The sequence below is a fragment of the Oncorhynchus clarkii genome, chromosome 27 (genome assembly GCF_045791955.1).
Source record: "Oncorhynchus clarkii lewisi isolate Uvic-CL-2024 chromosome 27, UVic_Ocla_1.0, whole genome shotgun sequence".
Taxonomy (NCBI): Eukaryota; Metazoa; Chordata; class Actinopteri; order Salmoniformes; family Salmonidae; genus Oncorhynchus; species Oncorhynchus clarkii.
Genome location: NC_092173.1, coordinates 23,203,897 through 23,217,051, shown reverse-complemented (window position 1 = coordinate 23,217,051; position 13,155 = coordinate 23,203,897). Strand labels below are relative to the sequence as shown.

The window sequence follows — 13,155 nt, the reverse complement described above, 5'->3', positions numbered from 1 at the left end:
CTAACGTTATCTAGCTAGGTCTAGAAGACAGAGAGAGTGACAGACATTCCTTGCCTTGATAAAAATGTTTCCTGACTTCAACTATTCTACAAAGCTAACAACCAAGCCTAATAATTCCCCATGCCAATGCTATCCTTACATGACATTATTTTTTTACATCGAAATCTAACTTCATCTAACTTGCATTCAAATAAATTATTATGTATCTTCATGAGCAAGAGAGTCATTGACAGATTATGTTGTTGGCTGGCTGTCTCTGAAATTGTATTTTAGGTTGCCGTAGAAACAAGCGTTCTCATTGAATAGGACGACGGGACATGTAGTTTTCTGGCTACTGAGCGCTTAATATATTCGAATTATATGGGCAAATCATAGGGAAGGAATGTTAATACATTCCTTAATCATGGGAAATTTCTTAGAACTGACTGCTTTTGGGAGAATTAGAGACCACACCATCCTAATTTGTATATAAACGAATTGTTTTTTAGTAAAACAATTACATTAGACTTCGTTTGCAATTGTTTTTTAAATAAACTTTCAGTATATACTACAACAACAAAAATATACATTTGCCTATAATAAGTTAAACAAATAAAGATGTGCCCTGTAGATTTACAACAACAACAAAACTGTTAGGCCTATAGATAATCATGGTCCAACAATATGCATTAATTTCATTTAACTCTTGGTATTATTTTCACTAGTTGCTCTGTTGGTCAGTGGCTATTTCTGTCCATATATGCACTTTGCATGTAGCTGCAAACTAACTTTGTGGTCCCCATGCCGACAGACAGCTCAAGTTGCCAATCACTCGGTCAGCGCTGCACGCATAAAACCTGGCCCACCAATCCTGAAGTGATGGAGGGTTTGGGGACAAAAATAGCCTCAGTGGTGTGGCTTGTGTTCGCAGAGTAATGTCCTGGGTACGCTATACTATTAGGAGAGGCAGCCTGTATCTTTAATAACCTACGTTAGTACCTCATTCTACAGAACACGTCGTAACAAAATGGTTATAAAAGTATTTCTAGCTTCTTCATCAGGATCGACAGCGGTAAGCATTTACCCGAGTCTTTGTTATTAAATGCTAAATTAACTTTGTTGGCCGGTTTCCCATGACTATTGTTCAGCTCTTAGTACATGCATTTATGTATCTGGCAAACAAATTCAAATCGGTTTAGGTTATTATAGGCCTAGACAATTTAGCGGTTTGTCAACTTTTAGTACCGTTATTTGGTCTAACTTCTCAGTTAAGGAGCACTAGGACAACTCGAGTTTCCTTATATATCTCGACCGTCGCTGAGATCACATTCCAAACCTGCAATAGCAATCTGTTGAAAATTAATCACCATGCATTCACTTGCAGAACCTTCTGGAATATATTTGGATTACTTCAAACCTAATCTACAATATCAAAGAATATATATGATATGTGAACTGATTCTTTGTCCAGAAAATATAAAACAAAAAGTAAAAATGTTTCCTTAATGTATTAGTGTCTTCTACTCTGCTCTCCCCAACCTAATGATAGAAAAAAGCAGAAGCTTATCTATACTGTGTTGTCTGTCTGTACACCTGTGTGATGGTCCAGATCAAAAAGAAGCAACAGGATGTGCTTGGGTTCCTGGAGGCCCTGAAAGTGGACTACGCTCCATTGGACATTGCCTGCAATGAGGACAACCGCATGTGGATGAGGGAAAATGTCCCTGTGGAGAAAAAGCCCACCAACGGGATCCCCCTACCCCCTCAGATCTTCAATGAAGAGAGCTACTGTGGGGTGAGCATAACAAGATCATGTAGAAGGTGTGGTAACTAATAGGCCAGGTAAAGCTGGGGAGAAAATGTCAATTAAAATGCTGAGAGAACGATTAGAGACTAAACTGAAATGTCTCATTTGTCTTTTACCACAGGACTACGAGACATTCTTTGACGCTAAAGAAGACAATGCAGTGTTTGCCTTCCTGGGTCTGCCACCTCCTCCAGGATCCAAGGTTGGAATTTAACTTTCACTTACTTTTCTAAAATGAAAATTATGTTTATATAGCTTTTGAGTTTAATATTACAACAACACAACCTGTTTTCCACTCAAGGGATTTTAAAATGCAAATAAACTCAGGCCGTTTTAATGTTTATTTAGCTGACATTCTCAGTCATGTATTGTCCTAGTTTGTTTTTGCTCAGACATGGCTGCTTATACTCCATACTGTATATCATATTCATTTGGAGGGCAAGCAGGAGTTAGTGAGGTTAATTGTGTGAGAGGGATACGATGTGACATGTATGCTACGCTAGTTGAGGATGATGCAACTGTATTAAACAACCTGACAATTTTCCTTGGTGCAGGAAGCGAAAGAGGCTGAAAAGGCATTTATCCTTGAGAATGGGCCTGTTGAAAATGGGACTGTTGAGATTGAGACCGTTGAGAGTGAGACCGTTGAGAACGGAACTGATGATGCTGAGGATGAAGAGAACCTTGAAGCTGAGGAGGTTGAGGAGGAGAACCTTGATGATGACTCACTAGTAATGCCTTTCTTTTATCCCCTCAGTCCCTGTCTCACCTTCACCATTTTTCCCCCGGTTTCCTCCCATCCAGCATAACCTTAACCATTTCTCCCCCGGTTTCCTCCCATCCAGCATAACCTTAACCACCCCCCCCCCAGTTTCCTCCCATCCAGCATAACCTTAACCATTTCTCCCCCGGTTTCCTCCCATCCAGCATAACCTTAACCATTTCTCCCCCAGTTTCCTCCCATCCAGCATAACTTTAACCATTTCTCCCCCGGTTTCCTCCCATCCAGCATAACCTTAACCATTTCTCCCCCGGTTTCTTCCCATCCAGCATAACCTTAACCATTTCTCCAGTTAACTCCTGTTGGTTTCATTTTCCATGGACGATTACCAAGTAACCAGTAATGTTGCTAATCCTCTCATTGCATGGATGAGTGTCAATTTAGAGTTGGTTTAAGCACAGTGTAACCATGCCTCATTAATTAACGTGTACATTTCTCACTTTAATAGTGTTTCATTGTGTTTATATTTCCTCTGTAGTTTTTGCAAAGCACATCAAGTGTTTATAATAATTCTATGATATTATATATATGATTTCTATTCAATAGATAGCAGATGATTGGGAATCAGGTCATTCTTTTTCAAATGAATAATTAGTATAATAGGATTGTTCTTACAGAAGAGCATGCTGATGCTGTTGTAAAAAATGATGATATGAACATTTATATGGAGATTTATTTAAAAAGAAGTACATTAGGCAAACTTAAACTTCTCAACTCACTTTGGGATGCTGGTGCATGAGCATCACAGAGAAAGGAATTGTTCATTTTTTTTCAAGGAGGGGGCCAGGGACAGCAGATAAATATTGCCCAGCGGAACCTGTGATTTTCCTCTAATAAATCCCACTGGCTTTTAGATGGTGCGCTTTCCAGAAGAGTGCAAATTGAGCCCTCTGCTTTCGCTGTTCTCCAGAGTACCAGGCCAGTTTATTTTCCATTTAAGTTGCGATGTTGAGGTAATGACAGTTATTTTATTGATACTGTTGACTGTACTGATTTATCTGGCTTCCGGCAGTGTGATAATATGCAGTCTTCCTTGCTACACAATACATCATTGCAAATCTCTAATTTCTCTCCACAGCACAATATACTGATATTCATCATCTTGCAGCCATATGTAATTCCCCTTAATTTATTCATGCATTTTTCTTTACTCAGAGGAGCTGCTGATGCTGATGCCTTACTCTGTGATGTCTTTGAACATGTGACTCCAGCAGTAGGGCTGCTCCCCTCTTGGTGTTTGATGTGTGCCCATGACAGCTGCTGTGTCATTCCTATTCTAACACATAGTTTTTTCCCCCTTGATGGCACATTGTTGTTTTCACTCTAGAAAAGAGAGGTTCCGATGGAGGAGTTCAATGGAGATGAACACACAGAGGAGGTGGAAGCAGAGGTGGGAGGAGAAACAGGAGAGGAGGCAGCAGAAGAGGCCACAGAAGAAGACACCGCCGCAGAAGAGAAGGTGGCAAAGGAGGAGGAGGAGGCGGTCGAAGACACAGAGGAAGCCACAGAAGACACTGTAATTGGCTCCCAGAATCCTGTGCTGTGGCATCTCCTCTCCTCCATCTCTTTAATATTGTCTTTTCCTCTACCTCAGGGTTTTGTTTCCCTCGAGCTCTTGTTGTCCTCTTCTCCTTCTCAACTCTGGACCATACTAACCCACTGTTATATTGACTGTCCCATAACTGTTTCAATTGACTGTTCTGTAGCTGTTTCTGTTGACTGTTCTATTATTCCTTCGATCTGTTGGATGTTTAACCACTCTTCTGTTCTGGAGCAGTTAACTGTAATCTCTTTGTTGGCTGTTTTGTATTTTTGTTTTAATTGACTCCATTTGCAGCCTTGTGTCGTCATTGATCTTGATTTTCCTTGATATGTACTATGTTCTTTGTTCCACATCAATGTCTAGGTGTGTATGTATAGTATGTGAAAAATCAAATTTTATTGGTCACATACACATGGTTAGCAGATGTTAATACGAGTGTAGCGAAATACTTGTGCTTCTAGTTCCGACCATGCAGTAATACACATACATACATGTGTCTCCATGTCTAGGTGTGTATGTGTAGTATGTGTCTCCATGTCTAGGTGTGTATGTGTAGTTTGTGTCTCCATATCTAGGTGTGTATGTGTAGTTCTACGGTCCATCCATGTCTAGGTGTGTATGTGTAGTATGTGTCTCCATGCCTAGGTGTGTATGTGTAGTATGTGTCTCCATGCCTAGGTGTGTATGTGTAGTATGTGTCTCCATGTCTAGGTGTGTATGTGTAGTTCTACTGTCCATCCATGTCTAGGTGTGTATGTGTAGTTCTACTGTCCATCCATGTCTAGGTGTGTATGTGTAGTTCTACTGTCCATCCATGTCTAGGTGTGTATGTGTAGTTCTACTGTCCATCCATGTCTAGGTGTTTATGTGTAGTATGTGTCTCCATGCCTAGGTGTGTATGTGTAGTATGTGTCTCCATGCCTAGGTGTGTATGTGTAGTATGTGTCTCCATATCTAGGTGTGTATGTGTAGTTCTACTGTCCATCCATGTCTAGGTGTGTATGTGTAGTATGTGTCTCCATGCCTAGGTGTGTATGTGTAGTATGTGTCTCCATGCCTAGGTGTGTATGTGTAGTATGTGTCTCCATGCCTAGGTGTGTATGTGTAGTTCTACTGTCCATCCATGCCTAGGTGTGTATGTGTAGTATGTGTCTCCATGTCTAGGTGTGTATGTGTAGTTCTACTGTCCATCCATGTCTAGGTGTGTATGTGTAGTATGTGTCTCCATGCCTAGGTGTGTATGTGTAGTATGTGTCTCCATGTCTAGGTGTGTATGTGTAGTTCTACTGTCCATCCATGCCTAGGTGTGTATGTGTAGTATGTGTCTCCATGTCTAGGTGTGTATGTGTAGTTCTACTGTCCATCCATGTCTAGGTGTGTATGTGTAGTATGTGTCTCCATGCCTAGGTGTGTATGTGTAGTATGTGTCTCCATGTCTAGGTGTGTATGTGTAGTTCTACTGGCCATCCATGTCTAGGTGTGTATGTGTAGTATGTGTCTCCATGTCTAGGTGTGTATGTGTAGTATGTGTCTCCATGTCTAGGTGTGTATGTGTAGTTCTACTGTCCATCCATGTCTAGGCGTGTATGTGTAGTATGTGTCTCCATGTCTAGGTGTGTATGTGTAGTATGTGTCTCCATGGCTAGGTGTGTATGTGTAGTTCTACTGTCCATCCATGTCTAGGTGTGTATGTGTAGTATGTGTCTCCATGTCTAGGTGTGTATGTGTAGTATGTGTCTCCATGGCTAGGTGTGTATGTGTAGTATGTGTCTCCATGTCTAGGTGTGTATGTGTAGTTCTACTGTCCATCCATGTCTAGGTGTGTATGTGTAGTTCTACTGTCCATCCATGTCTGGGTGTGTATGTGTAGTTCTACTGTCCATCCATGTCTAGGTGTGTAAGTGTTGGTGGGGGTCCTCTGGAAATCCACACATGTTCTTCAATGTGCCTGATCTGTGAAATCTGTTCAAGTTGCACAACCTACCATTTGAGGAGAGGCTCTCTGTTTCCCATATGGCTCCTTGAGGTCATGCTCTCATTGTAAAGATACTAATACACAATCTTTTCTATTTTTTCCTCTTTCTGTCAGAAGGCCCCCGTGAAGCAGGAAGAAGCCCAGGTAAAGTGTTTTTACATTTCTGAAAAGTATTGAAATCAAATACAAATTTGGGAGTGATGTTTCAGTCTCACTATTTTTCTCTCTTATCCGAAACAGGAAGAAGTAGAGGATGAGGAGGCTAAGGTAACAGGCGACACTGTGTCCACCGGAGTAATGCCTGATATGAAGGGCGTTGTCATTAATAACAACAGCCACTCTCTGTATTGTGCCATCTGCCCCACTAAAAAACGCTCTTAGCCTGGATCCAATAGACCTGACACATGGTCCCATACTACAGTACATTGCGCCTTTATTTAACTCTAATATTCTGGAATAAAGTACATTATTATCTTGTATATATTTTAGTCATTCAACTATTCTCAACAAAGCATATACATGTAGGTCTAAAAGGGAAATAAGCATGTTAGGTCTACGTTTTCCTGGCCATAGTCACTGATTATAAATCAGTACTATGAAGTTTCTTTGCCAATGCCCAGGCCCAGGCCCAGCAATGTCCGCTAGCCATTGTAACAAAACATGATTACGTCATACATGCTTAACAACATGCCATCTGTATACACTTGCAACAGCAGCTTAAATCATGAATACATGTTTTTATTGTGAAGCTGTATTGAGAATGGTAAATGTTATATGAAGGCAAAAGCCTGACTGATCAGAAAAGGTCAAATATCACATTCTTTTAATGTCTCATACCTCTGTTGTGTTCTGTTGGGTTCAGAAGCGAATGCTGGTATTGAATAAAATGTGCTGTGGCACAAACAAACAGACGCAGAGTAAACCAAGACATGTGTTCGTGTTACCCAGGGCACTGTTGTTCTCTACAGAGTGAACCACTATAAACTCGTTATTGATAAGATATAAAGTTATATGCTATTGAATAAGTTCAACTGAATATATCCTTCAGTATTTATGTGCAACGTGTCAATAGATATCAAAGCACTTGTGATGTTATTGGATTGTAGTAATAATCAATTTGTTAAAATCTCTATTTCCTAGTTACCAGTAACCTGGTGAAAGCTAGCGAGTTGATCCAAAGCTAATCACTGCTATTCGTTGTTTTAGGGAGAAGACGATCAGCCGGTTTCTGAGGTAGATCTACTTTGAATGTTCTATAGCTGTAGTGTTCAGTCCTTAAATCGTATCCATTATATACTGTAGTCTCAATTTCTGTGCTAAGGGCCTTGGGTGTTCAGTTTTAATGTAGTTTGTTGGCATCCTTGTGATTGTGATCTATGTCCGACATCCAGACAACTAACCTCACGTTCTTCTTTGTTGTAGCTTTTCTTGTGTAATGTTGAATGCTTGAAACCCCTCTTCCTTCGAAGTCCCATGACTTACAACTCCATATCCAATTTAGTTGTTTTTGACCCCTTCCCATTTTCCACAGGTCTGCTGTGGAAGGATTGCTGTATGTTCGGATGCATTTCATCTTAATCCTTGACACAATTTTAGAACACTACTGATTTGTTCTATGACATGCCACCTTAGAGACATAATCATTAGATACTCTAGTCAATAACATTCATATTTGTCATTTGATAAGATATTTTTATGATTTTATTTAGAAATATGTCATGCTCGTTTAGCTGCTACTGTTTAGTGTCTACATTGAAAGATATCTTGTATAAGTAGTTAAAACAGATACAGTAACAAGGATTGTACATCTAAATAAATCCAATAAAGTCACATAAAGATAATTAAGTTTATCTAAATATTTTAGGGCTCCAGCTTGGTTCATGTTGAATCATGCATGTAAAGCTATTTGCAAGAGGGTCTCTTCCTCCAGCATCTCCTTGTACATCCTCCACACATTGACCCCTCCCCCCCTTTGCCCTTTTCCCCGTCTCTTGGTTTGGTTTTCCAGGGAGAAGAGGATTTGGGGTCGGAGGTAACTGGGTGTCTGCGGCTGTGAATTTCTCCGGTTCCCTTAGTCACCAGCTGTGTGGGTTTGTCTGGCAGAGATCAGAAGGCTTTGTGTGATCTATCTGCCGTTTGCCCCTCATCCGTAGCCTGTGTTCACTCCCTCTGAACCTCTGTCTGTCTCCCCTCTCTTTTAGCCTTCTTCTTCCTAATTTCTTCCCTAGTCCTGTAGCTGCTTCCTTCCTGCCAGCCTGAACTATACATGTAGATTCCATTAAAAAATAACGGACTTCTCCAATAGCGCATGCCTCTGGTGTCACCTCTGACCTCTCCATTCACACCACTGACACTTAATCTCGTCCTTTCTAGGAGGAAGAAGAGCTGCGACAGCTTGAGGTAGATTGATATGTGTTTTTAAACTGCATTTGTCCCCCCTCTACCTCTCCATCATTCTATCAATGCTGCTTTTCTTGCGTCCACACCTTGCAGAGTTTATTCAACATTCCTTCAATTTCCTCCTCCACTACTTTTTATGTAGATTAAACAAACCTATCTCACCGACGTATGGCATCTGAACAGACTGTAGCCCTTACTGTATTTCTTTAGCCCTCTCACTCATGCCAGATAATGATATCTCAATCGTTGGATGAGCAACATGGTAACTCTGGTAGCCATCAGAACACAGACCATAATAGAGAAACACAACATTGTCATTCATAGTGATTTTAGAATAGTCTTCACTTTCTCTCTCTCTCCCTTTCTGTCTCTCTCCCTCCCTCTCTGTCTGTTTCTCCCTCGCTCTCTCTTTCTCCCTCTCTCTGTCTCTCTCACACACACACTGCTTTTTGCTCTCTCTCCTTCTGCTCTGTTCTTTCTCCCCTTTCTTGCTCTCCTCCACCTCCTATACCTTCATTGCAGGAGCAAGAAGAGTCAGTCAGTGAGGTTGAGATAGTTTCCTCTGGTTGTAATTTGTGGCATCTTCTGTGGATCTTAGATTGGAAACACCCTTTCTCTGTCTCTATCTCTCTATTTGTCTCTGCTTCTGCATGGGTGGTGGTCTCTGTGGTACAGATAACTGATGGTGTGCAGCATGACAGACACAACATCGCGAACACAGTCATTCGGTACACTTATGGTAATAATAATAATAGTGGGAACATTAAGTAGCACAGGGTTTTCCTCCCTCTTGTAGTCTCCTTAGTGACATGCCGTTTCACTTATCTCAAATATAGGCCATTGTATCTCTTGCCTTTGAAATGCTCAAAACCCCTGATATCCCCATCCTTAGGAAGAAGAAGAGGCCCCAGAGGTAACAGAGGTATATTCTGGCTGTGCTCCCAGCCCATTGCATGGTGTGGCATGACGCTACTCCTTCATATGTGGATTTAGTGTGGGTTTGTGAAGAGCCTCTCTACTTTCTTATTCCCCAAGGCTGCCAGCATCACTCCTGTGCTATGCTGTCTTTATTCTTTGGAAATTATTTTGGATTTTCTCTTGACTCTGGTTCTGGTTTTGATGCAGTTCGACTGGGATGAGGTCATTGCCCATTGGTTTACGTGGAGGCTTGAGTATTCTGTAGCATTGTGCCAGTGGATGTTTCATAACAGGTGACATGCATCGTTTGGTGTCAAGATCTGCCCCTGCGCACATGATCACAAGTCTGACACATAGACATGCTTGTGAATTGGATCTTACGGTGTTGCATAGGGATCCCTAGTGACTTGACCAGAACTTGATGACAACTGTGATGTTTAAAAAGCCATTGGCATGGCTTCTCTTTCGGAGGAGAGTCTTGAGACTGAGTGTGGACAGGACAAGCACAGCAGAAGATGAATGGACTGTTTGTTATTGTGCAATGCTCCCCCACAACAAGATCTTGGCAGTGTCAGATATGTTGCACCAGATTACACTGCTTTAAATCATTTGTTATTGCGGACATTATTTATCAAATCTTGAATACACAGCAAGCACTATATCCACAAGCAAGTTGTCCGTTATGTAGTCATTAAAAACAGTGAATTACTTGGTCACAGGACTAAATAATTGCACTGTATCGCCTTTTTAAAATGTCACCCATAGCGTAAAGGCTATTTACGTTTGTAGAAATGTAGCTAATTGCATTAGAGCAACAACATGCTCAACCCAACGCATGCACCTTGGAGTGAATGTGGTCGGATGATTTGTGAAGTATGCAGTGCCTTGCAGTTTCACATCGTATGGCACCACCTCATAGAGGGCCTTGCTTAAAGGCCCACACTACTCTTACTCCTTCACTGGCAGTTAAGGGAATGGTGCCTTATCCCTGTGGACAACTTGTTCCCTTGCCCTAAGTAATGGATATATTCCTAATGTCTTCCCATCCTCATCTCTCCTACCTGTTTTCTTGATGCCTCCCGTGGAATGTAATATGGTTTTACTCCCTTTTAACCCAACTATACACAATAACTTTTCCTTTTCCCCTCTGCTGGACCCCCCCCCCCACCCCCTTATGCAAAGGAGAAAGAAGAAAAAGTTCTCGCCAGTGTTCACCTTGGTGCAAAGACTCTTGTTCCACTTTGAGAATCCTTCTACTGAATATTCTACTGAATCTGTGTTATGGTTATTGATGATGATGACAAAGACTCTTGTTCCACTTTGAGAAGCCTTCTACTGAATATTCTACTGAATCTATGTTATGGTTATTGATGATGATGACTGCCTTATCTGAATGAAATCAGTTTTTCCACTTCTCACTAATCTTTCTTAACTGTAATCAAGCACAGCTGAGTGATATCACTTAATTTAAGACGGGCGCTTTGGAGTTAAACTACAGTTTGGCTCTTATATTGATAGTACTGAGTGGGATATCTTTGTTCTCCTCTCTTCTTTTTTATTTTAATTGAACCTTTATCTAACTAGGAAAGTCAGTTAAGAACAAATTCTTATTTACAATGACTTGCTTTACCTTGTCATCAACGTTGCCATTACTCACTTTTATTTTCTCAGCAGGAAGAAGAGGACGAGTAGTAACAGCCAGGAAAGGTTTAGGATGTGATTTACTACTGCCCAGGTAAAATACACTTATTTATTGCTTAATTGGAATTCTCTTCTCTGCCACTGGGTGGCAGTATTAGAGCATGTAGTTTGTAGTCAGTGAACTGATGGCTGCATCTCATAAACATGTTTTCTTGTTACTGAATGTCTTTCTAGAGTAATTTAAATAGAAAACTATTCAGTACATGTATTACTCTGTGCCTTTTTGACCCTTTTAGCAAATGTCTCGTCATACTGGCATTATTAAACTATTGAATTGTTTAGTGCCCTACATGTACCTAGGTTATAATCTGTATGATATCATACAGATTATATATATATATCAATCCTAGAAAACCACATAAACCAACCAGTGTAAAGTGAGGATATAATCCCTGTATGTAATGTACACTGTTGCTGTTCTGTATTGGTAGCTGTGTGTTTTCATAAGTGTTCTGTCAGAGAAGCTAGAGAGAACAGAGCATTGGTCTATTTAACAGGGACTGTCACCAGTCTCTACACAAAAAGCTTTAGCAAGCACAGAATGCCTGAAGGATCCAAAGAACATCCATATAAAACTATATCTCATGAATTCTCTTTTCTTTTCCTGCGGCAGTGATGATGATGATAATAATAATCGTAATCTTCAAAGCCGCACTCATCGCCACTCTCCAGTAGTGTAGGAAAAGACTCTGCTCTCTTCAGGAGATATTTGGGTTGATGAGAGGAAACAGCCTGAGACTTTGATCGGATGGCGTAGCCCACCACACCCCCTCCCTGAAAGAAAAAAAAATACCTGTCACGCCCAGTTAGAGAAAGCAGTTAAGTGAGCTACTGAAGAGCCTCGGGAGGGACTGGCACTCAGGGAGGCATGGGCAGTTTGGGCACCATGGTGACTGGAAGCTTAGGACCCACAGCCACTAACAGCGGCGCATTGGTGACTTTTTTTTGTCTTACAGCCTCGAGAGACCCCCTGTTCCGATCCTTCCTGACCCCTCAGATCGTCCCACACCCATCCCACTACCCACGATGCCCCCACCTGCTCACTGTGAATGCACATGTTCCCCTGCTGGACCCTGCTGGCTGAAACCTGCCAATCACACACTGTCTGTACGGCCCACCCATACTCCAGAGATAACCCCCTGTTTTACCAGATGTTTATATTGCGTAGGGGACTAGGACTAGAGAAGATGTGTTGCTGTACTTCATTTGTATAACGTTGTTAGTTTATGGTAGCTTCCATCCAGTGTGTAGCACAATCACATAGTGTTATCAGTTTGGTATTTTTCAGCAGCTTTTCTAATTGTACATACACAGTCATGTGTTAAGTGTTTTAAAGATTTCAAACATACTTCTCATGTTTCAAATTGAAAATTGTAGTTTTATACCACAGTTTGTATAGAATGATGAGCATGTCACCACCAACAACTTAGCAGTCAATGACGGACAGCTATAACCCTGTGAGAATCCGAGTGAAGATCACTCTGAATGGACTTATAATCTCAGACTGAAACCGATCTATCAATGCAGTGCCTCTCACTCGATGCCAGCAAATATGTTAGATCTATATGTGTGAATGCAACCCAGTGACTCTATGTCTCAAACCAACATGAGAAAGACCCTTGTGTGGTGTTTACACTAGCTTTCATAAGCTAGTGTACAAAGTCAGATTCCATAAATTGCTTTTGGTCTTACTTTAAGGTTAGGGTTAACCATAAGGTTAGCAGTGTGGTTGGGTTGGGTAAAATATTAATTGTAGAAATGGGTGGGGTTTAACCATAATAATGACTTTGTGGCTGTGGAAACTAGTGACAACCCTCATGTAGCGTGCTTTATGACTGTGTTTGCAGCTACTGGACACCATTCACTGAACGTTACTATCTGCTGATCTACTGTGCACTTTGTAGAATGTAAAATGATGTGGATGACTAAGAGATCCCCCTAGATGTAAGAGAAGTGAAATGCCAATAAAGTTGAATGGTGTGAACAGCTCCCCATGGCCTATTATGTTCTATTTTCAATTCATTGGGTTTTATTTATAGATCAGTTTACAA

The 13,155-nt window shown here is 41.0% G+C and overlaps 1 protein-coding gene across 50 annotated transcripts; it reads left to right on the top strand.

Annotated features, from left to right (window-relative positions):
• Nucleotides 1-857: 857 nt before the first annotated feature.
• On the top strand, nucleotides 858-13,095 carry LOC139386016 (adapter SH3BGRL-like). 50 transcript variants are annotated; one of them, XM_071131353.1, is made up of 12 exons: nucleotides 858-1,051; nucleotides 1,589-1,774; nucleotides 1,908-1,988; nucleotides 2,341-2,517; nucleotides 6,203-6,229; nucleotides 6,326-6,352; nucleotides 7,292-7,318; nucleotides 8,094-8,117; nucleotides 8,459-8,485; nucleotides 9,378-9,407; nucleotides 11,078-11,138; nucleotides 12,061-13,095. In XM_071131353.1, the coding sequence occupies exons 1-11, from the start codon at nucleotides 1,007-1,009 to the stop codon at nucleotides 11,093-11,095; spliced, it is 669 nt and encodes a 222-aa protein (XP_070987454.1). In that variant the 5' UTR covers nucleotides 858-1,006; the 3' UTR covers nucleotides 11,096-11,138; nucleotides 12,061-13,095. The 50 variants fall into 50 exon arrangements, with proteins under 50 accessions (XP_070987454.1, XP_070987453.1, XP_070987462.1 ...); XM_071131352.1 differs by having other exon boundaries at nucleotides 11,075-11,138; XM_071131351.1 differs by having other exon boundaries at nucleotides 888-1,051; nucleotides 6,200-6,229.
• The last annotated feature ends 60 nt before the right edge of the window (nucleotides 13,096-13,155 follow it).

Coding starts and splice junctions, on each gene's coding strand:
- LOC139386016 (XM_071131348.1), top strand. CDS start 1,007: ATGGTTATAAAAGTATTTCTAGCTTCTTCATCAGGATCGACAGCG. Junction 7,319..8,093: donor ACGATCAGCCGGTTTCTGAG/GTAGATCTACTT, acceptor TTGGTTTTCCAG/GGAGAAGAGGATTTGGGGTC. Junction 8,118..8,458: donor AAGAGGATTTGGGGTCGGAG/GTAACTGGGTGT, acceptor CGTCCTTTCTAG/GAGGAAGAAGAGCTGCGACA.